The 24,900-nt window shown below is 66.7% G+C and overlaps 1 protein-coding gene across 2 annotated transcripts; it reads right to left on the minus strand.

The window, feature by feature from the left end:
* Positions 1-2,814: 2,814 nt before the first annotated feature.
* On the minus strand, positions 2,815-23,895 carry Abca2 (ATP binding cassette subfamily A member 2). Of its 2 annotated transcripts, XM_042670230.1 has the most exons (49): positions 23,830-23,895; positions 20,028-20,121; positions 19,735-19,737; positions 18,954-19,065; positions 17,808-17,971; positions 17,465-17,592; positions 17,212-17,322; positions 16,755-16,973; positions 16,039-16,406; positions 15,686-15,845; positions 15,071-15,199; positions 14,802-14,969; positions 14,492-14,588; positions 13,951-14,124; positions 13,740-13,842; positions 13,423-13,537; positions 13,125-13,315; positions 12,856-13,006; positions 12,520-12,724; positions 12,189-12,353; positions 11,925-12,105; positions 11,625-11,837; positions 11,285-11,481; positions 10,903-11,085; positions 10,556-10,740; positions 10,348-10,468; positions 9,847-10,083; positions 9,540-9,746; positions 9,191-9,293; positions 8,784-9,103; positions 8,491-8,704; positions 8,312-8,417; positions 8,106-8,217; positions 7,915-7,975; positions 7,616-7,790; positions 7,421-7,536; positions 7,087-7,234; positions 6,890-7,013; positions 6,620-6,752; positions 6,386-6,503; positions 6,079-6,257; positions 5,872-6,013; positions 5,102-5,236; positions 4,922-5,025; positions 4,759-4,851; positions 4,559-4,661; positions 4,333-4,470; positions 4,034-4,240; positions 2,815-3,556 (listed from the first exon to the last, which is right to left on the minus strand). In XM_042670230.1, the coding sequence occupies exons 1-49, from the start codon at positions 23,893-23,895 to the stop codon at positions 3,521-3,523; spliced, it is 7,314 nt and encodes a 2,437-aa protein (XP_042526164.1). In that variant the 3' UTR covers positions 2,815-3,520. The 2 variants fall into 2 exon arrangements, with proteins under 2 accessions (XP_042526164.1, XP_042526165.1); XM_042670231.1 differs by lacking the exon at positions 19,735-19,737.
* Between the last annotated feature and the right edge of the window lie 1,005 nt (positions 23,896-24,900).

Raw genomic sequence — 24,900 nt, forward strand, 5'->3', positions numbered from 1 at the left:
GTGGTGCTGTGGCTCAAGTGGTAGAGCACTAGCCTTGAGCTGAAGAGCTGAGGGACAGTGCCCAGGCCCAGCACAAACTCTATGACTGACAAAAAAAACAAAAACAACTGGGAGCTAGGCACTAGTAGTTTACACCTGTAATCCTAGCTACTCAGGAGGCTGAGATCTGAGGATCATGGTTCAAAGCCAGCCTAGGCAGGAAAGTCTGTGAGACTCTGACCTCCAGTTAAACTACTCAGAAAAGGCCAGAAGTGGTGCTGTGGCTCCAGTGGTCAAATACTAGCCTTAAGCAAAAGAACCTCAGGGGCAGCACCAAGCCCTCAGTTCAAGCTTTGGGACTTGGGCGCACGTGTAGCACACACACACACACCGCACACGTGGCGCGCACACACACACACACACACAAAGCTGGACCCATGGCCCAGACAGTCCAGTCTTGTTCTCAAACCTACCGCCCTGCCTCCCACCATGCCTGGGGCACTGGGCTGGGTCGCCCAAGAACTGCTGGGCAGCTCAGATGTGGCAGAAACTGCCTGGGCAGAGGTCTCTGTTCTAAAGGGGAAGCCAGGGGGGCCGGCACTGTGACAGGCATTTGCACAGGGCAGAGCTCTTCAAGAAAAGCACCTAGAAGCAGTGACACCCATCCCAGCAGTGAGCGGACCCAGCACAGAGGGCCCACCTCCAAAGAGCCCCACCCCAAGGGGCTCTCACCCTGAGGCCGGGGAGGGCCTTGGGGGCCGCCTTCGCTCCCCTCTGCGGGATCCAGTGGGGCTCCGCCATCTGCTGGCCAGTCCACACTGCTCCCTACTCACCAGGACCAGGTGCCAGTGCCCTGGCCTGGACTACAGCCTCCAGAGCTGGGAGAAAGAAACTCCTCTTGTTCCCAAGTGCCCAGCCCAAAGGAGTGAGACAGGGTCCTTGGCTTTGGCCCAGGCATTGGGCAGAGGAAGTGGGGATAAACTCAAACACCGACAGGACAGGTCAGGACGCAGGTCACCTCAGAAGGCTCCTTTGGCTGAGTCTCAGGCAGTGTGGGTCTAAGCGAGAGGGTAGAGCCAAGCACTGTGAGTCCCGTTAAAACTCCATCTCAATAGAAGTTGTCTGTGTTGATATGCACCTGCCATCCCAGCCTACAATGGTGAGCCCAAGTCCAAACTCAAGCCTGGGCAAACATGTGAGCCTCTATCTCAAGAAAAACCAGGATAAAAAAGGGCTAGGGATATGGCTGAAGTGGCAGAGTGCCAGACATAAGCAAGCAACCCAGTACCACACACTCACAAGAAGTTAAGGCGACTGTATGGTTACATATATATATATATACATATATTTGTGTGTGTGTGTGTGTGTGTGTGTGTGTGTGTGTCAGTCATGGGGCCTGAACTCTGGGCCTGGGCGCTGTCCCTCAGCTCTTCAGCTCAAGGCCAGCACTCTACCACTTGAGCCACAGCACCACTTCCAGCTTTTTCTGCCATCCCCGCCCTAAGTGACAGGATATGAGCAATGGACTAGTCCCACAGTCAAAACGGTGGCTCACGCCAGTAGCCTAGCTACTCAGGTTGAGATCTGTGGATCCCAGTTCAAAGCCAGCCCAGGCAGGAAAGCCTATAAGCTTTTTTTTTTTTTTTGGTCCTGTCCTGGGGCCTGAACTCTGGCTTGGGTGCTGTCCCTCAGCTCTTCGGCTCAAGGCTAGCGCTCTACCACTTGAGCCACAGCGCCACTTCTGGCTTTTTTTTTCTTTTTGCTTATGTAGTGTTGAGGAATGGAACCCAGGGCCTCAGGCATGCAAGGCAAGCGCTGAGCCATCTTCCCAGCCCCCCAATAAGCTTCTTATTTCCAATTAGCCACACACAAAAATGGCCAGCAGTGGAGTTGTGGCTCAAGTCATCGAGCACTAGCCTTGAGTAAAAAAGCTCAGGAACAGCACCCAGCCCAGAATTCAAGCCCAGGACCCATGCTCGCACGTGTGTGTGTGTGTGTGTGCGCGCGCGCACACACATACACAGCTGGTGAGAGGATGCCTTAAGGATCTTCACAAAGTCTGTAGCCTAAAGACACTCACCATGTACACTGTCCAGGTCTCTGGGGCAGGAGTTGGCATGGCATGGCTCAGCAGGGTCTAGCTGGGCACTAACCCAGCTACACATTCCCTTCTGCATCGCAGGGTCCTCTTAGCTCCTGTTATTTCAGGATGAAGGCCCTACAACTGGAGGCCACTACAAGGTGGAGGCCAGTCCCTCCATCAGATCCTAACACACCCGACCCTCCAGGGACAAGCCTTGGGCCAGGAATCTCCAGCTCCACAGCCCCAGCACAATCTGAAGCCCTGACCTCCCTGGCCACACCAGCCCTCTCCTCCCTCCTCATCACTCATCCCCTGAGCTGGCCCTGCCCAGAGCCCTGGGCCTTGGGGGCTCATGCGTGCCGCCTCTTCCGTCTTGGGCCCTTCCCTTAAACATGTCTGTCTCGACTGTAGTGCCAGCCTGGAGGTTATCTCGTCTCCCTGGTCCTCCAGGAGACGGAGACAGCCCAGCACACACAAGTGCAGCACGGGCCCTGGTCTGGGAGAGGCAGGCTGGGCCGGGCGGCAGCAGTGCCAGGGCAGAAGCTAGGCATTCCACGTGCTGTCGGGGCTGCACAGGGCACCGTAGGGAATGGGACAGGGCTTCCATCAGCCCACAGAGGCTCCACCCCAGAGCAGGGGAGGGGAGGAGAGGGGAGGCAGGGATAACCTGCTTCTGCTTCCCCTCCCACACCTACCCGGGGCAATGACAGAGCTGACCCAGCTCACTAGACCATCTTCATCCCAGCTCCACGGGCTTTTTTGCTTATTTATTGAAAACAAACATCTGTGCGCTATGTGCAGGTCCAGCCCCCAGGTGGGTGACGGGCAGGGGCCAAGCTGGAGGGGAGAGCAAAGACAGCTGGAGGGGGGAGGAGTGGGGATGGACCCCACACCTGGCCAGTAGGGCCCGTTCTCCACTCCTGCTACTCTGCCAGGGCCACAGGAGCCCTCCCCGCCACATCCGGGGCTTCTGGGGTGGCCCCAGCAGCCCAGCTACAGGCTGGGGAAATCCCTTCTTCTGATGCCGCCCGCCGCTCCAGACCACAACAAGCCTCTTGCATCAACCATCGACGTAAGAGGCCAGTGGAGGATACCAGCCCTGACCAGCCTCGGGGCACCGAGGAGAGGGGTCAGGCGGTGTGCCTGGGCAGCCTATGTCACCCTGGGAAGGTGGGCAGAGCTGGGCAGGACACGGGCCAGGCCAGGCCCCAAGGCTTTAAGGCAAAGCAGGGTGAGGGTGTGTGCAGCCCAGGGCCGGGCCAGCCTTTGGCACAAGTAGGGGAGGACAGCCGCAGTAACCACAGGGCAGGGCCAAGGAGGGCGGTGGGCTGGAGGAGGGCGAAGAGCCCCTTGGTCCTGCATGTTCCCTCCAGGACCTGCAGGTGTGCACGGGGAGGAGGGCGGGCCTCAGCCCCCGCTGATTTCTGTCCCCAGCATGTCCTGGCTCAGTGCCAGCTGTCAGCAGAGGGTGTCCGTGTTGAAGGAGAGCTGGACCTAGTGGACAGCAACCAGGGCAGACTTGAAGAGACAGCATCTCAGCTCCCGCGGGGCTTGAGGTGCATGCAGTCTGACCTCTGGCTTCTGGCCTGGACGGAGCCCACACAGCCCAGCCTCTGGCCTTGAACCCGGACCTCTCCCCAGGCTCCTCTCCTCTGCCTCCTCCGAGCACACTCCTAGTATCTGGCTTCTCTGGTGGCCTCTCTAGTGTCCACTCTGTTTCTATGTCTCCAACATCCATAGACTCTGATCCCCTCTTCCTCCTCCCACCTCTGACCATGTTCTCCAAGCTTCCAGCAAGTTCTGCATCTGGTCTCTTCTCCTGCCAACCTGTGTACTAGAGGCTTCAGAACGTGCAAGTCCCTCTCTGTCCCCAGCCCATGGACAGCAGGTATGGCCTGGCCAGTTCTTCCCACCCTCCCTCCGCATGAGGCCCTGCATGGTCTAGTTCCGTGGGCAGCGTGGCCCGCTCACCCGCTCCTCCTCAAAGCTGATGAGGCCCTCATCCTCTGTATCCAGGTCCTCGGGTTCGTCCGTCACCAGCGCCCGGAGCTCCGTGGGGGCTGGCCGGGGCCTCAGCAGGCTCAGCAGGCGGCCCAGGGGCGACCGCAGGGCTGAGGGAGGCTCTGTCTCCTGCTGCTCCAGGTTGTCACTCTGCTTCTTGGCAAAGTTCACAAACACCTGAGGGGCGGCAGGGGGCCGGAGGGGGCGGGTGAGGAGGGAGCGGAGGAGGGGGGCTGCGACCCCGGACGCCAGCAGCTGCCCTCACTCACGTTGTCCAGGGTGGTCTGGCTAACTGAGTAGTCCTCGATCCCCAGCACGCCCACCACCTGCTCCATCTTGCTGAACACCTGAGCCAGCGAGACGTGCTCCGATTTGAGCTGGTACTGTACCTTGGTGTGGTGCCGCTCCTGGGGAGGGATGAGGCAGGGGGGTGATGCGGGATGAGGGGGGTCCTGGGCTGGGCCCCCCCCCGTGCCCCGAGGCAGCCTGCCCCACCTTCAGCACGGCCTCTGGGAAGTTCCGGTTGAAGAAACACACCACGTCCTTCACGTTCTGGCTGCACTTGGTCCGCACCGTGATCATGTAGCCATCTCCGAACCTGGCCGCACACACCCATGGCCGGGAGCCCTGTGCGGCCGGGGAACCCCCTCCCCCCGCCCCCAACCCCCCGCGAGGACACTGGCCCTGGGCCTCACCTGTTCTTCAGGTGCTGGATGCTGCCCAGACAGCGCAGACGCCCATTCACCATGATGGCCAGCCGCGTGCACAGGGCCTCGCACTCCTCCATGCTAGATGGGCAGACAGAGGCTGGCACCAGGGGAGGCCGCAGGGGACGCGGCGGGGGTGGAGGACACCCACCTGTGCGACGTCAGCACCACCGAGCGACCCGTTTTGATGAGGTCCAGGATGAGGTTCCACAGGAAGCGCCGGGCCTTGGGGTCCATGCCAGTGGTGGGCTCGTCCTGGGGAGGGCTTGGTCAGCACCGCTCTCCGTGGTGTGGCCACCAGGAAGGCTGGACGGGGGCGACGCAGGCTTACCAGGAAGATGAAGGCGGGGTACCCGATGAGCGCGATGGCCGTGGACAGCTTCCGCTTGTTCCCGCCGCTGTAGGTGCCCGCGGGCTTGTCGGCGTACTTGGTCAGCTCCAACTTCTCCAGAGCCCACTTCACCACCTGGCGGGCGGAGGGCAGCACGGGGCTCACCCAGGGCGTCCCGTGCACGCGCAGGCCTGTGGCGCCCCAGCTGTTCCCCGCTCCCCCCCCCCCCCGCTCCCCACTCCTCCCCCCCCCCCCCGCTCCCTGCTCCTCCCCCCCCCCCCGCTCCCTGCTCCCCTCTACCTCCCCACTCCCCCCCCTGCTCCCCACTCCCCTCCGCTCCACCCCCCCCTCCCCACTCCCCCCCTCCCCGCTCCTCCCTCCCCCCACTCCCTGCTCCCCCCACCTCCCCACTCCCCCCCCTCCCCACTCCCCCCCCGCTCCACCCCCCCTCCCCACTCCCCCCGCTCCCCCCCCGCTCCCCCCCTGCTCCCCCCTCCCCCCGCTCCCCACTCCTCCCCTCTCTGCTCCCCCCCCACTCCCCCCCCTCCCCCCCGCTCCCCCCCAGCTCCCCACTCCTCCCCTCTCTGCTCCCCCCCACTCCCCCCCTCCCCCCGCTCCCCCCCTCCCCCGCTCCACCACCCCTCCCCCCTCCCCCTGCTCCCCCCAGCTCCCCACTCCTCCCCCCCTGCTCCCCCCCACTCCCCTCCGCTCCCCCCCCGCTCCCCACTCCTCCCCTCTCTGCTCCCCCCCCTCCCCCCCTCCCCCCGCACCCGGGCCTCGTCCTTCCAGGGGATGCCCCGTAGGCGCGTGTACAGCTGCAGGTGCTCTCGGGCCGTGAGCTCATCGAACAGGGCGTCGAACTGCGGGCAGTAGCCGAGGCTCTGCTGCACCTGGGGCAGCTCCTTCAGCACGCTGAGGACACAGGGCCGTCAGCACAGGGGGGGCCCACCGCCCCCCCTCCCGGGCCCCACCCGCACCTGTGCCCGTTGACGAAGGCCTCGCCTCCTGTGGTGCTCTCGTCTCCCGTCAGCATCTTGAAGGTGCTCGTCTTGCCCGCGCCGTTGACGCCCAGGAGGCCAAAGCACTCCCCGGGCCGCACGCCCAGGCACAGGCGGTCGACGGCCAGGATGCGGCCAATCTTCCGGGACTTGTACACCTGCCCGGGGAGCCTGCCCACTCAGTGGGGCGGGGGGGGGGGGGGGGCAGCCTGCCTCTCACCCGCCCTGCCCATGTGCCTGGGCCCCATCCGCCGCCCCCACCCCACCCTGCAGCCTCGGGGCCCACCTTGGTCAGGTTCTCAATCTTGACCATGTCATTGTCCGCGTCCCCACGAAGCACCCGCTGCCGTTCGGCGGCCACATCCACGTCATCCTCCACAGGCTTGGTGGACACAGGCATGCGTCTAGAGGACATGGTGAGCGGGTCCAGACAGCACGCCCACCCCAACGCCCGCTCAGCCCTCTCTGCCGAGGGCGGGCAGCGCCAGGCTGGCCCCGCCCCGCCCAGCACCCCACTCACGGAGGCTGCCGCAGGAAGTTGTACTGGCACATGATCGTGAGAAGGAAGCCCACCACGCCCTCGACGGTCATGGCCACCAGCCCTCGCGTCACAATGTCCCACTCGAACGGAGACTTCATCTTGTCGACCTGGCCTGCGGGGCGGCGGGCTTAGGGTCCGCACCGCAGAGCCCGCAGCCTCCCCACATCAGCCGTTCTGGGCATGGGCTGGGGCTAAGCTCCAGAGGCCCCCGTGGAGCCCCGCACCCCGTGCCTGGCCAGGGCTCCTCACCAATCTTGGCATAGTACTCGTTGATGTACTCGTTGTAGGCCATCTCCATGAGCCCGTGGCCCAGGTTGTAATTGGGGAAGATGAGGAAGCAGCTTTTTAGGTAGCTGTTGACAGCCTTCAGGTCCTGGGGGCGGGGTTCAGGCTCAGCACAGCTGCGTCGGGCAGCGGACTCCCCCGCCTCCCCCACCTCCACCCACCTTGTCGTGCTCAAAAAGCTGCAGCAGGAAGGTGGCCACGGTGGCCGTGATGCCGATGAAGAGGTTGATGACGATGAGGAACACATAGGCCGAGCTGGGGACCTCAAACCAGAAGGAAGCTGGGTACATGATGGGCGTGATGGACCACCTGGGGGCCGGCGGGCAGCATTCACTGGGCAGCCCCGGCCTGCCCGCCCCTGCCTGACCTCCCACTGCCCCTGACCTGCTGCCCCTGCCCCCGCCCCCTGGCCTGCCTGCTCACCTCTGCCTCTTCCACCACCCCCAAGCCGCCTGCCCCCAGACCCCTGCCTTTGCCCCTTCTACCACCCCTTACCCATAGAGTAGGAACAAGGAGAGCACAGCTGGAAAGTTGGTGGGTGATGTGTAGGCCGGAAGGTCAAAAACAAACAGGATGATGACACAGCACGTAGCCGGGACCAGGTAGTTAAGCTGCCAAGACAGGGGTTGCAGCTGAGGGATGGGGCACGGATGGGGTCAGGGTCAGGGCGTGGCCGTGCAGGGGACATACCATGTCCCACACATAGTTGGCCAGCCAGTAGGTGACAGGGTTGCAGCCACTGACAAACTGTAGGTGCTTGGCTTTGGTAGACTTTTCGGCGACCAGGAAGACCACAAAGCTGGCCGGCACGAAGGACATGGCCACGATGATGAAAATGGCTATGACAACGTCGGTGCCCTGCAGCCTGGAGGGAGGAAGGCTCAGCCCCACCGGGCAGTGGGACTCCGGCCCCGCTTCACCCGGCCCCGCTTCACCCGGCCCTGCTTTGCCCCGCCCCACCCTGCCCCGCCCCGCCCCGCCCCACATACAGGTAATCCAGAGAGAGGCTGGCGCTTGTCTTGTTCATGGGGTGGTTGGTGACAGTGATGCCTGACCACACAAAGAACAGCTTCAGACCGTCAGCCCCCTCGCCGCTCCACCCTGCCCCCCCGCTCGGGGCCCCCTCAGCCAGCCCATCCCGGCCCCCCGCTTCCACCAGGCCCACAGGGCCCCAGCGCACCATAGGCTGCGGGGTTGCCCTTGCCCTTGGGCAGGTTGGCACGCAGGATGGCGTTGTTCAGGCTGTTGAGGTAGGTGGGCATGCTGTGATAGCCCTTGTTATTATAGAGCACCTGTGGAAAGACAGGGGCACATAGAGGCCCACGGGCTGGGGGTCACGGGGGCAGGGCTCGATGCCGCCCGTACAGCCCCAGGACAGCAGCTCACCTGCGCCGCCCTTCGCACTGCAATCTTCCGCACCATTGGTGGGGCCCGGGTGCCAAAGGAGGCTGGGATGGACTTGAGGACATTGCCGAAGGTGAGGGCCCCATACCTAGAGGTGGGAGGGGGGCATAAGGCCCAGCAGGCGGTGGCTGGCCACCTTCACCCCGGCACTCACTGCTCACCGGTGCAGCCGGAAGCGGTCGGAAGTGAAGAGTAGGTATTCGGAGACATTGTGGCCGGTGATGTCCATCAGGATGTCACCTGTGACCACCCGCATCTGGGGCGGGTGTCCACCCACACTGCTGGGGCAGGAGAAGCCCGTGCCCTGGGCAGAGCAGGTGCAGCGGACAGGCTCCCGCACCAGGCGCGGCAGAGACGGTGCCGACGTCCACGTCTCTGTGGACACAGCACAACGCAGTGAGACACGAGCCACTCAGCCTCTGCTGGGACCCAGCAGCCCTCCAGGAGCAGATACCTGGCCCGGTGGTGGGTGGCAGAGAGGCGTTCCAGGCCTGTGGCAGGTCCTCGTCCGAGGACATGGGGGAGTCGGACGGGGCAGGAGAGGGTGGGGGCGGCACGAAGTTGGACAGTGGCAGCCCCTGGGTGAAGGACTCCAGGCACATGCCGTCAAAGAACCGGGCGGCCAGCAGGCGGGACTCTCCACTGCTCAGATTCACCGTTGGCCCCAGGGAGCCATTGGCGGGAGACTTGAGCACACAGGTAGCGCCTACACCCGAGGGCAGCCGGAAGGTGCTCACCAGCTGCTGGGGGCTGGCGTCAGGTGACAGCCGCAGTCTTGGGGTATGAAGGTGAGTTAGGGACTATTGGGCTCACCTCCCTCCCTGACCCCAGCTGCTGCGCAGCCCCCGCCCACGGCCTCACCGGTACTCCCGGCGCTCCTCATTGGCATAGGGGATGAAGTTGCCACGGGGCTGGGTGTAGTTGTGGTACTGGGAGGGTGACAGGACCAGTGGCGGCAGGTCACCTAGAAGGAGCACAGGAACCCTGAGCAGGGCCCCGCTTCCCTCCTCCCAGGAACAGTCTGGGGTCTGACAGAAGTCTGGCAGAGGGTGCAGACCAGGACTCATTAGGGCCAATGTTGGCCCTGCCCCACTGGCCCGGCCCACCCTGCCTTGGACCAGAGGCTGGCTCCGCCCCATCTTGTTGGCTCCGCCCACCCTACTTTGGACCAGAGGCTAGCTCACCTTATCCTGCTGGCCCCACCCCTTACCTATCTCAGGGACGGAGAGCGCCACGGTCATGGCCACACAGACGAAGAAGGCAGGCAGCAGGATCTGCGAGCACAGCGCTTTGGAGTTGCGGCGCGCACAGTGGAAGCGCTTTACCAGGAGCCCATGGAACTGCCGTACCTTCAGCCACCAGCCCTCCAGCTTGTGGCTGCCCTGGCCCACCCGTGTGAGGACCTCCGCCTCGGCCTCTGCAGGGAGACGGAGGCGCAGCAGCTGCCCCGCTTGCCCTCTGCAGGGGCGGAGCCGCTGCCCCACACTGCCCTCCCCAGCTGCCACGACCTCCCCCACCTTGCAAGCTGACATTATCCGGGTCCTGCAGGTTATCAAAAAGGGGGCGGTAATCGCCGTAGACGTCGGCGTAGCCAGCTCCCTCGTCACCGCGGGCAGAGCCCACGGAGGAGGCTGACTGCAGCGACGCCTGTGACTGGGCCAGCTCTGAGCACCGGGCCAGGTTGCCAGCTTGATCTTCCCCGCACACTGGGGCCTCGGCCCCAGGCAGCACATCCTTCCTGGACTCCTTCACGTCTGCCACAGAAGAGGAGCCAGGGAGAGAGGAAGGGAGTCGGAAGGGCTCAGAGCCACCTGCTCCCACCCCCACTTGCCCAGCACCCCAGTTCTTGCTGTCTACCCAGGACCCTAGCCCCCCTGACCTGACCTGTGGCCGCCATTCCCTGTCACCCGGGACCCTGTGAGGAGGCCCAGTCCCTCTCTCCCATCCGGGATGGTTGTGGGAGGCCGGGGCGGTGTGAGGCCCGGCTCAGCGCAGGCCCGGTGGCCCCGGACTCTCACCTGCCTCACTGTTCTCCAGGGACTGGTCCTCCTCAGACACTTTGAGGAACACCTCCTCCAGCGTCGTGTCCATCAGCCCGAAGCTGCTCAGGTGTAGCGCATCCAGGCTGTGCTCTAAGTGCTGAGAGGGGCCGGACTGAGTCCTGAGCGGGAGGACGGCCCCCCGCCCCCGCCGCTGCCCAGCCCCAGCCCCGCTCAGCCCTCACACCTGGAAGAGACGCTCGAAGGCCCCCTTCTTGGCGGCTTCACTGGGCAGGATGTAGGAGAGCTCGGTGCTGGTGTCTGAGACCAACAGGCAGGAGGCCACGTGCTTGCGGATGAACTGGGACACCTGGGGCTCAGAGCAGCTGCTCAGCTGGGCCCGGCCTGGGGGGCTGGAGGCCAGCCCTGGCTCTGGGGATGGAACGGGATGGGGGGACTCACTAGGAGCTAAAGAAAAGATTCCGGATGAGACCCGGCCAGGTCAAGAGGGAGCTGGGAGGGGGGTCCAGACCTCCCCGGTATCCAGGGCGCGATGGAACAAGGGTCCCAGGGAAGGCAGTCCTCAGCACAGACCTTGGGGAGCGCCAGGCTCAGCGGGACGCTTGACCAGAGTGAGGCGGTAACCATCGCCATAGGCGCCCTTGAGGAAGAGCGGGGAGCCGCAGCACCTGAGCTTGCCATGGGAGACGATGGCAATGCGGTCCCCCAGCAGCTCGGCCTCATCCATGTGGTGCGTGGACAGGAGGATGGTGCGGCCTAGGGCGGGTCACACCCTGGGTAAGGGGTGTAGCGGTGGGCAGGCCAAACACCCTGTCCGTGCCAGCCCGGCACCCCGCTCACCGGGCCTGTACCCCCGTCCCTGTCGGCCCAGCACCCCACTCACCGGGCCTGTACCCCTGTCCGTCAGCCCGGCACCCCGCTCACCGGGCCTGTACCCCCGTCTGTGCCAGCTTACCGGGCTTGTACTTCAGGATGAGGTCCCAGATGGCCCGGCGCGCATAGGGGTCGACACCCGCAGTGGGCTCATCCAGGATGATGGCACGGGAACCCCCCACGAAGGCAATGGCCACCGAGAGCTTGCGCTTCATCCCACCAGACAGCGTCTGCACCAGCGAGTGCCGCTTGTTGGAGAGCTCCAGGTCCTCGATCATCCTAGGGACCCGAGAGGTGGGCGCAGCACAGCATCGGGCATCCAGTGGCGGCCCCCCCATGTGCCTCATCCTCCCCCCACCTCATGCTCCCACACCCACACCCACACCCCATCCTCCATCCCACCTGCCCCCAGCTCCACCCACTTGTCCATCTCCTTGTGAACCTCCTCCTGTGCCATGCTCTTCAGCCGGGAGTAGAACCAGAGGTGCTCTTCCACCGTGAGGCGGTCAAACAGCACATTGTGTTGTGGGCACATGCCCAAGTTTTTGCGGATTGCATCCATCTCTGTGCGGATGTCATGTCCGTAGATGGTGGCTGACCCCGACGTGGGTGGGAACAGGCCGGTCAAGATGGACCTGGGCGGGCGGACAGGGTCACGACCCCACCACCAGAGGGGAAGCCATCTACCCCCGGGTTACGGTCTCCTCTCGCAAGACACTCACATGGTGGTGGTCTTGCCCGCCCCGTTGTGGCCCAGGAACGAGACCACCTGGTTCTCGTAGAGGTTGAGGCTCAGCTTGTTCAGGGCCAGCTTCTTGTCATTCTTGTACACCTTGGTGAGCCTGTCCACGCAGACCACCAGCGGCAGGTGCGTGGGCTCCTCCTCCATGCCACGTGTCTCCTCTGCACCAGGGCTGCAGGTTAGCCTGCAGGGCCGGGACCCCAACCTCAGCCCCAGCTCAGCCCCCATGCCAGCCCCGCCTCACCAAAGCGCCGGCTCTCCATGGCGCAGGCCTGGTCCTCCTCCATGATGCTGAGGCGGGGCGCGCGCACCCAGGGCCAGCTCCACTCCCACGTCTCCGTGCGCCCACTGCCCAGCCAGTAGGACTTCTGCAGTGGGAAGTACCAGGGCCGGGGCAGCCCGTACATGCCTGGAGGTCGGGGAGGGGAGGTTGACCTAGGCCCGGGGAGGGGACCGCTCACCCCGGGGGACATGTACCACTCATGGGGTCTCCCCCAACATTCAGGAGGAAGCCCAGCCCCCCCCAGCTGGGGGCTCTTCTCCAGCTGCTCGCCACCTCCACGGACCATCAGTACCTGGGTGCACAGCCTCGATGTACCACGTGAGCACGCCATAGACAACAGCGTCCACCATCAGCATGGTGACTGCCAGCAGGAGGTTGAAGTCATCCCCTTCCACCGGGGACTGGCTGAATGTGTGCCACTGGATGCCCACACCAGCCACCTCGTACAGTGCAAAGTATTTGGAGCCCAGGCCAAAGGCTGTTGTAGACATCAAGGACTGAGGAGACAGTGGTATCAGTGGGGAGCTGAGGGGCACCCTGGCCATGACCCCCACCCAACTTCGGGCAGGGCACACTGGCCATGGCCCCCACCCAGCCCTGGGCCGGGCACACCGGCCATGGCCCTCACCGCAATGCACTTCTCGAAGGCAGTGATCTTATCGTGTGCCACCTCCTCACGGATTGCCACATACATGTAGGGCACATAGCTCAGGAAGTAGATGATGCCGCCACAGGCTGAGGCCAGCTTGGCCTTGGAATACAGCACAGACACCAGGAAGCTGGGAAGGCAGTCACACAGCCATCAGCCACGCAACCCTCAGCACGTGGCCCGAGGCCCCGAGCTCACCCCTGGAGCCCAGGATGTCTGGGCGAACTCCCCCCTCTCCCAGCACTCACCAGAACATGATGGTGGCCACGGCGTAGACAGCCAGGAAGAGCCAGATGATGGCCACATGGCTGTGCATGAGCACCTGGCCGTACTTGAGAATGGCAGTGAGCGCCGTCACGGAGATGGACAGCTGCACAAAGCCCGTGATGAACCAGGCCACCCAGTGCACCGCGTTGTTGAGGCCCATTGTCTTCATCACCTGAGATGGGGCGCAGACAGGCGCCGTGGGGCAGGGGTGCCGAGGACAGCCCTGCCCCCCCCGCCCCCGCTCACGGCTGAGGGGTGCTGCAGGCACCCAGGCCCCACCTCCTTGAGCCGGTGCTCCTTCTCTGCCACAATGTGCTGGATGGTCATGGCCACTGAGTAGACCCAGGAGATCACCATGCACAGCGGCATCATGTGCTCAATGACAAACAGGAAGCTAGAGGAGGGAGGTGTGAGGGGAGCAGGCGTGAGGGGGGCAGGCAGGGGGCAGGCGTGGGGGCAGGTGGGGAGGGGGCATGTGGGGGGGCAGGCATGAGGGGGCAGGTGTTGAGGGGCCAGGCGGGGGGGGGGGGCAGGTGTTGAGGGGCCAGGCGGGGGGGGGGGGGGGCAGGTGTGGAGGGGCCTGGGGCGGCGCTCACTCATCCCGGGTGTAGCAGGGGTATGGGAACATCTGCACGTAGTTGCCCGGCTCCACCACGTCGTGCCCCACGAAAGTGTTGATGATGGCGCGCTCCATCATGTCTGTGAGCAGGGGTTGTCAGGGGCTGGCCAGGCCCCTCCCCCCCCCCCGCCCTCTTCTCCCTCTCCCCTCTCCCTCCCCCAGGAAGATGGGTGCAGCTCAGCACTCACCCTGGATCCAGACAAAGCCATAGAGGAAGTAGAAGCGGCCGCCCGTGTTGGGCCCCGGCCGCCAGTAGGCCCGGCGGATCTCGTTGGTCTTCTCCGTGAAGCTGGAGTTCTGCCGGATCTTGTAGTGCACATGTGGGGGGAGGGAGCCATCTTTCCGTGTCTGGAAGATCACACCTGGGGACAGGAGGCTGCCGGGCTCAGAGGAGGGGCTGGGCAGGGCCATGCAGGGGTGAGGCTGGGGGGGGGGGGGGCAGTGAAGCACTCTGGGAAAATAGGAAAGGATTGGAGGGGAATGGGGTGTTGGGTCAGAGCAGCAAAAGGCCAGAGCAGGGCAGGGCCACAGGGACCAGACCAGGGCGGAGCAGGGCCTGGGGGCACCAAACCAGAGTAAGGTAGAGTTAGAAAGGGACAGAGGTGGAAGACAAGGCAAGGGCCAAGGAATGGATGGGTAACGGGATGTCTGTGGGACCAGGCAACAGGAAAGTGGGTCTGGGGTGGGGGGAGGAGCAGAAGTTGGGAACCACAGCGGGAGGCTGCTCACTGGCAAACACGGTGACGTTGTCCTGGTAGGCCTGGTTGAGTGTATAGTTGACAATGCTCTCCTCGTCAGGAAAGCCCTTGAAGATGTCCACACTCACCTGGGGAAGGGCGTCATAGGACGTCAGCCTCAGGCAAGGGACTGGATCACCCGCCCGGCTGTGGGCCGTGGGCAGGGACTGGATTGCCACTCAGCCCTCTGCCGTGGCAGGGTCTGAATTGCCTGTCGGCAGGGACTGGATCACCCGGCCGTCAGCCATGGGCAGGGATTGGATCGCCCGGCCGTCGGCCGTGGGCAGGGAATGATCGCCCACCTTGGACATGAACTGGACCCAGCCGCAGGCTGCGTTGTCGATCGTGTCCAGCTGCTGCAGGAGGGCTGTGCCATTGGGCAGGGAGAAGTTGCCCTGGCGCAGGGCAGGTGGCAGCTCATCCAGCGACAGGTTCAGGGCCTCTGGGTGCAGCTGCAGCTCTGTCACATACTGTGGGTGATGAGCGAGTACTCAGGCAGCTGCCTTGCCACCCGCCCAGGGACAAGGCAACTGGCATCTGCTGCTTCCCCCCTACCCCGGGCCCGCAGTACCTGCTGTAGCCAGTGCAGGTGCTGCTGCAGCCTGCCCTGCTCCAGGAAGCTGCGGATCTCCGCAGAGATGTTGAGCCAGACCTGGGCGTAGTGGGTCACGTTGCCCACAAAGGCAAAAGTCTCATTGGCCTGCAGAGAAGGAGGACTTGGGGCGTGCGGAACAAGCAAGTGCCCCATCCTGGGTGGGCATTCTCTGCTCCCTCACCTTCAGAAGCCACTGGCTCTTCCCCAGCAACTGCCAACCCTGCCCTGGCCACACTTCTCTGCGCCCCCATCCCCAGCACCCACCCGGAGCTCAGCCCGGCAGAGCCTCACTTCACTCAGCAGCTGTGCCTTCCCAGTTCCCCCTCAGACTCTCCCAGGGTGTACCCTGACATCGGGCCCCAGGTGACGGCCTTCTGCTCTTAAGACCCATCCGTGACCCGCCTTTCCAGCCATTTTCAGCTGTTGTAAGCAAGGCCTGTGCCTGGGCCCTGATGCTCCTCCGCCGCTGCCTCCACACACACCCGTTCTCTACCAACACCACCCCACACACCCCTCCTCTACCAACACTGCCCTCCCTCCTCCAGCCCCTGCTCACGCGTCTACAGGGAAGGCACGGCTCGGGCACCTCACCTTGAGGATGACGCGGTCAGCCTCGGAGCCAGCTGGCGCGTATAGGATTTTGGGGTTGCTGGTCATGAGGTGCACGAGCAGGCCCAGGTTCCGCTGCTCCTTGCTCGTGAAGCCCAGGGAGCTCATGTTGCCCCTCCGCAGTGCCTCTGGCTCAATGGTGCTGGGGCAGGGGCAGAGACAAGACTGAGCTCAGTGGCGTGCAGGGGGAGGGAGGAGGGGAGGCAGAGGACACTGGACATGGAGTGGGCGCCAGTGTGGTATTCACACACGTGGGGTCAGGTGCCGTTCCCCCCCCTTTTCCCTCTCCCATGTGCCCTTGCCACTGACTCTTTGCTCCCCTACGGCCGACCTACCGGTTGTTGCCACATAAGATGGGCTGCAGGCCAGCCCAGAGCTGCACAAAGGCCGAGCACTGGCCTTGAAGCGTATCCGGGGCGACAGGGGCTGCCGCGGCCTGGGTGCTGTCCTCGGCAGTGATGTTGGAGCCGGTGCCAGGCCCCGGCCCAGTGCCGTTGGCCACTCCACCGCGGCTGCTCGCGGGAGGCGCCGGGGGGCGGCCAGTGCAGGCGCCCTGGGGCAGCAGCAGAGCCAGGGCGGACAGGACGTCCACATCCTGCAGAACCTTCTGTGCGTCCAGCAGGTCCCCCAGGAGAGCCTGCAGGCCCCGTGGGGATGGCGCCTGCGGCTGGGAGTCTGAGCTGTTGGGGGCATCCAAGCCCAGCTGAGGGGAGACAGGCGTGTGGGACAGGGCAGGCAGGGAGGAAAGGGGAACTGGTGGGGCGATTCTGTGGGGGACTGAGTTCAGAGGGAGTTCAGGAAATGAATGCAGGCTGTGGAAAGGAGAGCTAGAAGGCCTTTGGCCTGGAGGAAGGGGACTGCTGGCTGGGAACTGGAAAGCCAGACTCCAGTGGGGGACAGGCAGGTCCCCAAGGCATGGCTGGAGGCATGAGATGGCCCCATGGGGCCCTCCCCCAGCAGCCTGGGACCAGGCCTCCCCCGAGGGCACCAGGAAGCCCCGGTGTGTCCAGCCAGTCGGCAGACCTGCTGGCCAGCTGCAGGCAGGCCTCACCTGCTGAGCAATCTTGGCCACGTCCAGCTGGTTCCGGAGCACTGCAGCCAGCTCTGTGAAGCGCTGGGCACGGGTACCGGCCTGCCCGCTGCAGACCACATCTCGATAGCCCTGCAGGGCCGTCTGCCGCCCCTCGGGCATGGCAAGGATCCGGTCCAGCCCCCCAGAGCCCAGGGCACAAGTGAGCCGCTCCAGACGGGCAGGAGCCAGCAGCAGCTCCTGTGGGGGAGAAGGGGCAGCTGGGGCCGCACAGGAACTTCGTTCCAGCCAAGAGGTGACTAAGGACTTGGCCAAACATGGGGCCAGGGTGGGGGCCGCCTGGCTTCCACGGCATGGAGGGTGGGCATTCACCTCGCCTTCCTCCCCCGCTCCCCACGCCTGCCACAAATTACCCCGGGGCCGCAGCTCCCACCGAGGCGAGCGGCAACCCCTCCCCACCCCCCGGCAGAGCCCTCACCTCCATCCGGAACAAGGGTTCGCTGCCCGGGTGGCTCGAGGGCTCCCGGCCCCTGAGGAAATAGGACTCCCTGTCCAGTACGGGTAAAGGGCCGAAGAGCAGACGGTAGACCTGGGGAGCGGGGGGGGGTCACAGCTCGGGCATGGGCTCCGGAGCCGGGGCTGACATCACAGCCCCTCCCTGACCAGGGCTGAGGGGAGGGGCCATGAGCGCACAGGGCGCGGCCAGGCACCCTGGCACGGACCCATCTCACCTCAGAAGGGTCCACGCGGGCGGCCAGGAGGGCCTGGGCCGTGCCGTTAGGCAGCGACAGGTTCTGCATGAGGAAACGTCCGAGCTCCTGGGGGTCTCTGGCCACCGAGTCCAGAGAGAAGGAGGCCACTGCACAAGCAGGACAGGACAGGGCAGGACAGGACTGAGCGCTGGCTCCCCCTAGTGGATGTGCCCCAGAGCCACAGCTTGGCAGCGGTGGCAGGTAGCTGGGCTGGGCCTGCCCCCAGCTCGCAGGTGGGGGCTCAGCACCATGAGTGGCAGGGAGCCGGGGCAGAAACTCTGCCAGCAGAGCTCGGGCCCTCCCCTCCCCCCACAGGGCGCACCTGCAGATTGGTCCGTAGGACTCCCCCAGGTGCCTGGGCCCGAGCTGAGGGCCTCCAGGTGCTGGCGCAGGGCCTCCAGCTCCAAGCCCAGGTTGGGCCGTGCTGGGTCAAACAAGTTGCCCTCTTCTACCACACGGTTGAGGCGCTCCAGCAGCTGGGTGACCCTGCATCACCAGAGGGTCACCTCAGGATGGAGGGAGCAGTGGGCACCGTGGAGGGGCAGGGGGCTGGGGAGGACGGCGGGCACTGGGGAGGGCAGGGGGCTGCGGAGGGGCAGGGGGCTGGGGAGGGCAGGGGGCTGGGGAGGGCAGGGCTCTGGGGAGGGCAGGGCTCTGGGGAGGGCAGGGGGCTGGGGAGGGCAGGGCGCTGGGAAGGGCAGGGGGCTGGGGAGGGCAGGGGGCTGGGGAGGGCAGGGGGCTGGGGAGGGCAGGGGGCTGGGGAGGGCAGGGGGCTGGGGAGGGCAGGGGGCTGGGGAGGGCAGGGGGCTGGGGAGGACGGCGGGCGCTGGGGAGGGCAGGGTGCTGAGGAGGGCAGGGGGCTGGGGAGGGCAGGGGGCTGGGGAGGGCAGGGGGCTGGGAGGGCAGGGGGCTGGGGAGGGCAGGGGGCTGGGGAGGACGGCGGGCACTGGAGAGGGCAGGGGGCTGAGGAGGGCAGGGGGCTGGGGAGGACGGCGGGCGCTGGGGAGGGCAGGGGGCTGGGGAGGGCAGGGGGCTGAGGAGGGCAGGGGGCTGGGGAGGACGGCGGGCGCTGGGGAGGGCAGGGGGCTGAGGAGGGCAGGGGGCTGGGGAGGACGGCGGGCGCTGGGGAGGGCAGGGGGCTGAGGAGGGCAGGGGGCTGGGGAGGGCAGGGGGCTGGGGAGGGCAGGGGGCTGGGGAGGGCAGGGGGCTGGGGAGGGCAGGGGGCTGGGGAGGACGGCGGGCGCTGGGGAGGGCAGGGGGCTGGGGAGGGCAGGGGGCTGGGGAGGAGGGCAGGGGGCTGGGGAGGACGGCAGGCGCTGGGGAGGGCAGGGGGCTGGGGAGGGCAGGGCTCTGGGGAGGGCAGGGGGCTGGGGAGGGCAGGGGGCTGGGGAGGACGGCGGGCGCTGGGGAGGGCAGGGGGCTGGGGAGGACGGCGGGCGCTGGGGAGGGCAGGGCGCTGGGTGCTCACGTGGAGTTGGCATACTGCAGGAAGCCAAACTCGTCCCGCTGGCCATCAGGACACAGCGACTGCATCACGGGCAGGATGCCGGCAGACGTCAGGGGCGCCGCTGTGTAGAAGGCTGGGCAGGGAGAGCGGTCAAGAATGGGGAGGGAGACAGAAGCGGAGAGCGGATGTGTAAGGCCCAGTCAGAAAGGAAAAGCACCTTCAGGCGGGAGACAGAGCACCCGGCCCCAGCTGTGTGAAGGCTAAGAGTTCCGGCGCGCGAATGGCGAATGGCACTGCAGGTCAGAGGTCCTGCCGGCCATCCCTGCAGCTCCCAGAGCAGGCCAGAGGCCCCGCCCCCAGGATAGAACCGCAGGTGCAGCACTGTGCCGGATCGCCCAGGGGAACAGGAGGCCTCCACTGGACAGTGACCTCTGACCTCTCAGGCCAGCTGTTAGTAGAGTGAGTGCAGGGACCCATAGGCGTTTAGCTAGCTCAGGCACTCTACCCTTAGAACTCATGGCCAGGTGACCCACAGACACCCTGGTGAGGAGGTGTCCCGCTGGCTCGGCTGGTGTGTGAGCTGGCCCACGCAGCCCGGCCCCATTGCACCAACCCCCCATCGTGGCCCCACTCCCGTCCTGAGCCAGCTGTTTCTGACCACAGGCTGGGGGTTCTGAGGACCTGGCCATGGAGGGCAGGCTATTAGTGCAAGCAGAGGGGGTCCAAGCCGCACCAGGAGGACCCGCCAGGCCATCCCACGGCTGCCGCCTGGGCAGCAAGGAGAAGGCGGCCGCTCACTTACAGACTGCATGCGGGCCGGCCGAGGAGGACAAGAGACCATGCGGGTGGGGACGGGTCAAAACAGAACAGAGGAGACCAGTGAGTACCAGAGCCCACGGGGTCGGGCTCTGTCGTCACTGGTGGCTGCCACGGCCAGCCATGACCTCCACAGACCTGCTGGGAGACGTGGCGGGGCCGCCCAGGGAACAGGCACTGCGCCACGGTCTCAGGCACGCCCGCTGGCCGCGCACACCCGGCACACACGCCTGCCCCTCACCACCCGCCTGCTGGCCCCCACCCACACCTGCGCCTCACCTTCCTTCACTGAAATGGTGGGTTTCTTTTGCCGCAGCCCCAGGAGGATGAAGAAGAGAACCAGCGGGATGAAGATCTCGAAGGCCAGAACCCACTGCAAAGGGCAGTCCACGTGAGGCCACCTGTGCGGGGGGCAGGGCTTCCCCACTGCCCACCTGGCTGCGCTGGGGCCGAGTCCCTCCCGGTCTTCCTGCTCAGCAAGGGCCACACACTTCCCAGGGACTAGGGAAGGTCAGCACAGGTTCCCCAGTGCCCGATCAAGTCCAGGCCCAGGTTTTGGCTCCACCCCAGGCACCAGGAGCAAAAGCAGCGTCAGTCATCACCCAACCTGGCCTCTTGTCTCCGGCTTAGATTCTACTTACCCTTCCTGGAGTCACCTGCCCACCAAGGCGGCCTGGGACAACTGACCCGGCGGGCCTTCCACCCTGTCCCACGCACCTGCCTGCTTCACCCCTCCCTCTGTGGCAGGGCTGCCCAGCACCTGGGGACCTTAAAGGCCATGTCTGCACCATGCAAGGGCCTTGGGCAACCTGGCCCAACTCTGACGTGCCCAGTCCCTGGGCAATGGTACCCTGCTCTGCCCTGGCCTCTCTTCCTGATGGCCCCTGCTACTCAGGGCTGGGCTGTAAGGTAAGCCCTGAGTGATCAGCTGAGTGGGAAGTGGAGACCCCAGGGCCCACCTGGAAAATGAATGAGTCCACAAGTCCTCAGGGAGGGGAAGGGCCAGGAGAGCTCTGGGGGAGCCCTACCAGACCAGCCCTCCAAATCCACAGGACAGAGGGCCCCTGCCCAAGGCCGGCGCCCATCCCCAGCTCTGAGGCACCAGGCCTCTATCCCCTCACCCCCACCGGAAGCCAACGTGGGAGCCCCCTAAGCAGGGCTGTGGGGCCAGGCCCAGCCTGGCCCTGATTGTGCCTGCTGTGCTGACAATAGCGCTCTGTGATCTGGAACACCATGCTGTGTCCACACCCCACGCCTGCCCCAGCCCGTGCCAGCCTCCACCCCCTCTCCAGCCAGGACGGAGTCCAGAGCTAGCTGAGGAGGTGCATGTGCACCCAGGGCTGTGGGACAGGCCTGCACAGCACACTGAGGGAGAGGGCAGCTGGAGACAGGGTGAGGGTCCAGGAGCCAGCCCCGCCCACGCCTGCCCTGCCACCGGGCACCTCCTCCCCTGACTGCAGGGCAGGCCAGGCTGCCTCCCCGTTGCTATAGCAACGGTGGTGCACGAGCTGCTGGGAGGAGGAGCATCCTGGCTGGCAATCGCCACAGGGGCATCTGGTTACAGGCAGGCAGCACAGGTCCAGCACCACCTGGGTAACAGTGGGCGGCCAAAGCCCAGGCCCTCAAGCTACGTGCTCCACAGCCTCAGGGCCTGGACGCACCCCTGCACACGGAGCCCCCGCCAGCGGCCCTCCCACCTGCCGGAACCCGAGGGTGACGCTCGACCCCTCTACCACAGCCACTCCTGGTGACGATACGTTCTTTACCTTGTGCAGCCGTGGCCCCAGGATAGACCCCCATCCAGCTAACAGGGAGGGGCAGTCCACGCTCAAACAGAGAGACACTGAAGCACAGCACTTAGGAGAAGGAAGCATCCTGGGCCCCTTTCAGACGGGGAGCTCTGCTCCCAGCACAGTACAGGGCGTGTAGTGCAAAGATCCTGCCCATCCTAGCCTGGCCCTCGAGGCCAGCTCCGAACCCGTGACCCTTCCTGAGGTGGCTGCTGGGGGCAGCCTGCTGCTCCTCTGCCCCGGGGAGCTTGGGCTTCCTGGAGGAAGACATTCACCTGAAGTGGCCCTGGCCAGGGCTCCCTATGTCCCAAGAGCCTCTGAAGTGCCCGGGGGGGGGGGGGGCAGGCCTGGGAGGGTCCTCCAGGGCGGTCCAGGGGGAGGGGGGTGCTGGGGACTGCAAGCCTCTGCTCCTCTCCTGGATGTGGGGCCACGTTGTAGCACCTGCTCCCTGGAGTTTTCTTGACAAGCACCCTGGAGCTGACTAATGTATGACCACATGCCCCCCCACCCCCCCGCCGCCTCACACCGCCAGGGCTGCAGCCTCACCCTTGAGACCCACACTGGCCAGCCTCAGGCACGCTGGGCAGGGACTGTACCCAACACTGGCTCTGGGCCAGGGCCAGGTGCCCAGAGCACTGCCTGCCCTCGGTGATGACCGCCACCCCTCAAGGAGGAACATGGGCAGGAGCCGTGCACCCTGGCGAGTCCCAAGCCCAGCACAGGGTGCCTCCTCCACCCTCCCAACGGTTCCAGAAAACACCCAGGGCCCTCAGACACCCAAGCTGGTCAAGGCCTCCGTGGCCAGTGTGCTGCCCTGCCCTCCCAGGGGCCAAGCCAGGGAGGCCCGGTAGAGCCCTGGGCCTGCCCTGCGTCCGGCGTCCCCGCAACCTGGCCAGAGCTGGGGGTTCAGTGTCAGACCCCACACAGGGACACGCGGCCTCCGGAGAGGCTGGGCACGGGGCGCTGCACAGGCTGGAGGCCTGGCCTCGAAAGACAGACAAGGTGCTTGGGCAGGGTTGGCGGAGCCTGGTACAGGGATATGCTGGGGGACAGAAAGGGTGGTGGAGAGGAGGGGAGGGGAGGGGGAGGAGGGGGATGGAGGGAGGAGGAGGGGGAGGAGGGGGGAGGGGGAGGAGGGGATGGGGAGGAGGATGGGGGAGGAGGGGGATGGGGAGGAGGGGGAGGAGGGGGATGGAGGGAGGAGGAGGGGGAAGAGGGGGGAGGGGGAGGAGGATGGAGGGAGGAGGAGGAGGGGGAGGAGGGGGATGGGGGAGGAGGGGGATGGGGGAGGAGGGGGAGGAGGGGGATGGGGGAGGAGGGGGAGGAGGGGGATGGGGGGAGGAGGAGGGGGAGGAGGGGGAGGAGCAGCAGCAGCAGCGCCGCGGCCGCCTGGACCAGCCTGGACCTCGGGCGCCGGCCCAAGGGCAGAGGGGCGGCGGAGGGATGGCGGGGCCGGGCCGCTCCCGCTGGGGCCGCAGAGCCCGCGCCGGGCTCCGTCCCGGCCCCGTGACTCAGCCTAAGGCGCGGGCTGCAGGGGACGGGGGTGGGGGCCCGCGAGGCCTGGCGTGAGAGGCGCGGGGCGCGGGCGGGCGCGGGGGGCCGCGGGGCGTGAGGAGCGCGGGGCGCGGGGCGTGAGGAGCGCGGGGCGCGGGGCGTGAGGAGCGCGGGGCGCGGGGCGTGAGGAGCGCGGGGCGTGGGGTTCGCGGGGCGCGGGGCGTGGGGTTCGCGGGGCGCGGGGCGTGACGAGCGCGAGGCCGGGCGTGAGGAGCGCGGGGCGCGGGGCCTGAGGGGCGCGGGACGCGGGGGCCGCGGGGGGCGCGGGGCCTGAGGGGCGCGGGGGCCGCGGGGCCTGAGGGGCGCGGGGCGCGGGGGCCGCGGGGCCGCGGGGGGCGCGGGGTGCGGGCCGCGGGGGCGCGGGTGGCCGCGGGGCGCGGGGCGGGTGCGGTGGGTGCGGGGGCCGCGGGGCGGGTGCGGTGGGTGCGGGGGCCGCGGGGTGCGGGCCGCGGGGCGCGGGGCGGGCCGCGGGGCGCGGGGCGGGTGCGGGGGCCGCGGGGCGGGCCGCGGGGCGCGGGGCGGGTGCGGGGGCCGCGGGGCGGGTGCGGGGGCCGCGGGGCGGGTGCGGGGGCCGCGGGGCGGGTGCGGGGCCGCGGGGCGGGTGCGGGGGCCGCGGGGCGGGTGCGGGGCGCGGGGCGGGTGCGGGGGCCGCGGGGCGCGGGGTGGGGGCCGCGGGGCGCGGGGTGGGGGCCGCGGGGGGCCTGAGGGGCGCGGGGCGCGGGCGGGCGCGGGCTCACCGGGCTCCGGCGCTTCAGCGTCACGTTCTTCCACAGCAGCAGCTGCAGCTGGTGCAGGAAGCCCATGGCGGGGCCTCCGCCGCCTCAGCGCCGCGGCCCGCTGCTCCGCGGCCCGCTCGGCATCGCCCGCGCGGGGCGGGGCGCTCGGCGTGCGGGACCGGCTCGGGCTGGCTCCGCCCCGCGGCCGCGGCCCCGGCGGCTCGGCCCGCGCCCGCCGCCCGCCCGCGCTTAAAGGCGCCGCGCCCGCGGTGGCCAGGCGCCCGCCCGGGGCCGGCGGCGCCCTCCAGGTGTCCGCCAGGGGGCGCCCTCGGGAGGCCCGGGGCCCTCAGGGGTCGGGGGCCTCAGGGGTCCGGGGTCGTCTGGGGTCAGGGCCCTCAGGGGTCCGGGGTCGTCTGGGGTCAGGGCCCTCAGGAGTCCGGGGTCGTTCAGGGACGGGGCCCTCAGGGGTCCGGGGTCATCAGGGGTCGGGGTCATCCAGGGCAGGGACCATCAGGACGGGCGCCCGGGGCCCGTGCAGTGTGGGCCAGCAGCGTGGTCAGCAGGCCCCCGGTGTCTGCATGGATTCTTCTAGCTCACCCCTTCCAGCCTGGGGCCCTGGGGCGCCCGTAGGCACTCCTCCCACTCTGCCCAGCCGAGCCCCCACCCCACAGGAGACCCCACAGGGGCCGAGGTGGCCACTGTCCATGTGCGCCATGCCCAAGGCTTGGCTGTGCCCTGACCCCCCCTTGGCTCCCCCTTCCCCCCTTCTTCCCCCATCCCTTCCCCTCACAGGGGATTTTGCTTGCTAAGCAGGTGCTCTACTACTTGAGCCCTGCCTTGTGGGACCTTTTTTGCTATTTTTTTTTGGGGGGGGTCGGTCATGGGGCCTGAACTCTGGGCCTGGGCACTGTCCCTCAGCTCTTCAGCTCAAGGCTAGCGCTCTTCCACTTGAGCCACAGCACCACTTCCGGCTTTTTTAAATTTTTTTTTTCTGCTTATGTGGTGCTGAGGAATCAGACCCAGGGCCTCATGCATGCAAGGCAAGCGCTCTACCACTGAGCCACCTTCCCAGCCCCTTTGCTATATTTTTTT

Source organism: Dipodomys spectabilis, unplaced genomic scaffold (assembly GCF_019054845.1).
Source record: "Dipodomys spectabilis isolate Male_0828 unplaced genomic scaffold, ASM1905484v1 ptg000530l, whole genome shotgun sequence".
Taxonomy (NCBI): domain Eukaryota; kingdom Metazoa; phylum Chordata; class Mammalia; order Rodentia; family Heteromyidae; genus Dipodomys; species Dipodomys spectabilis.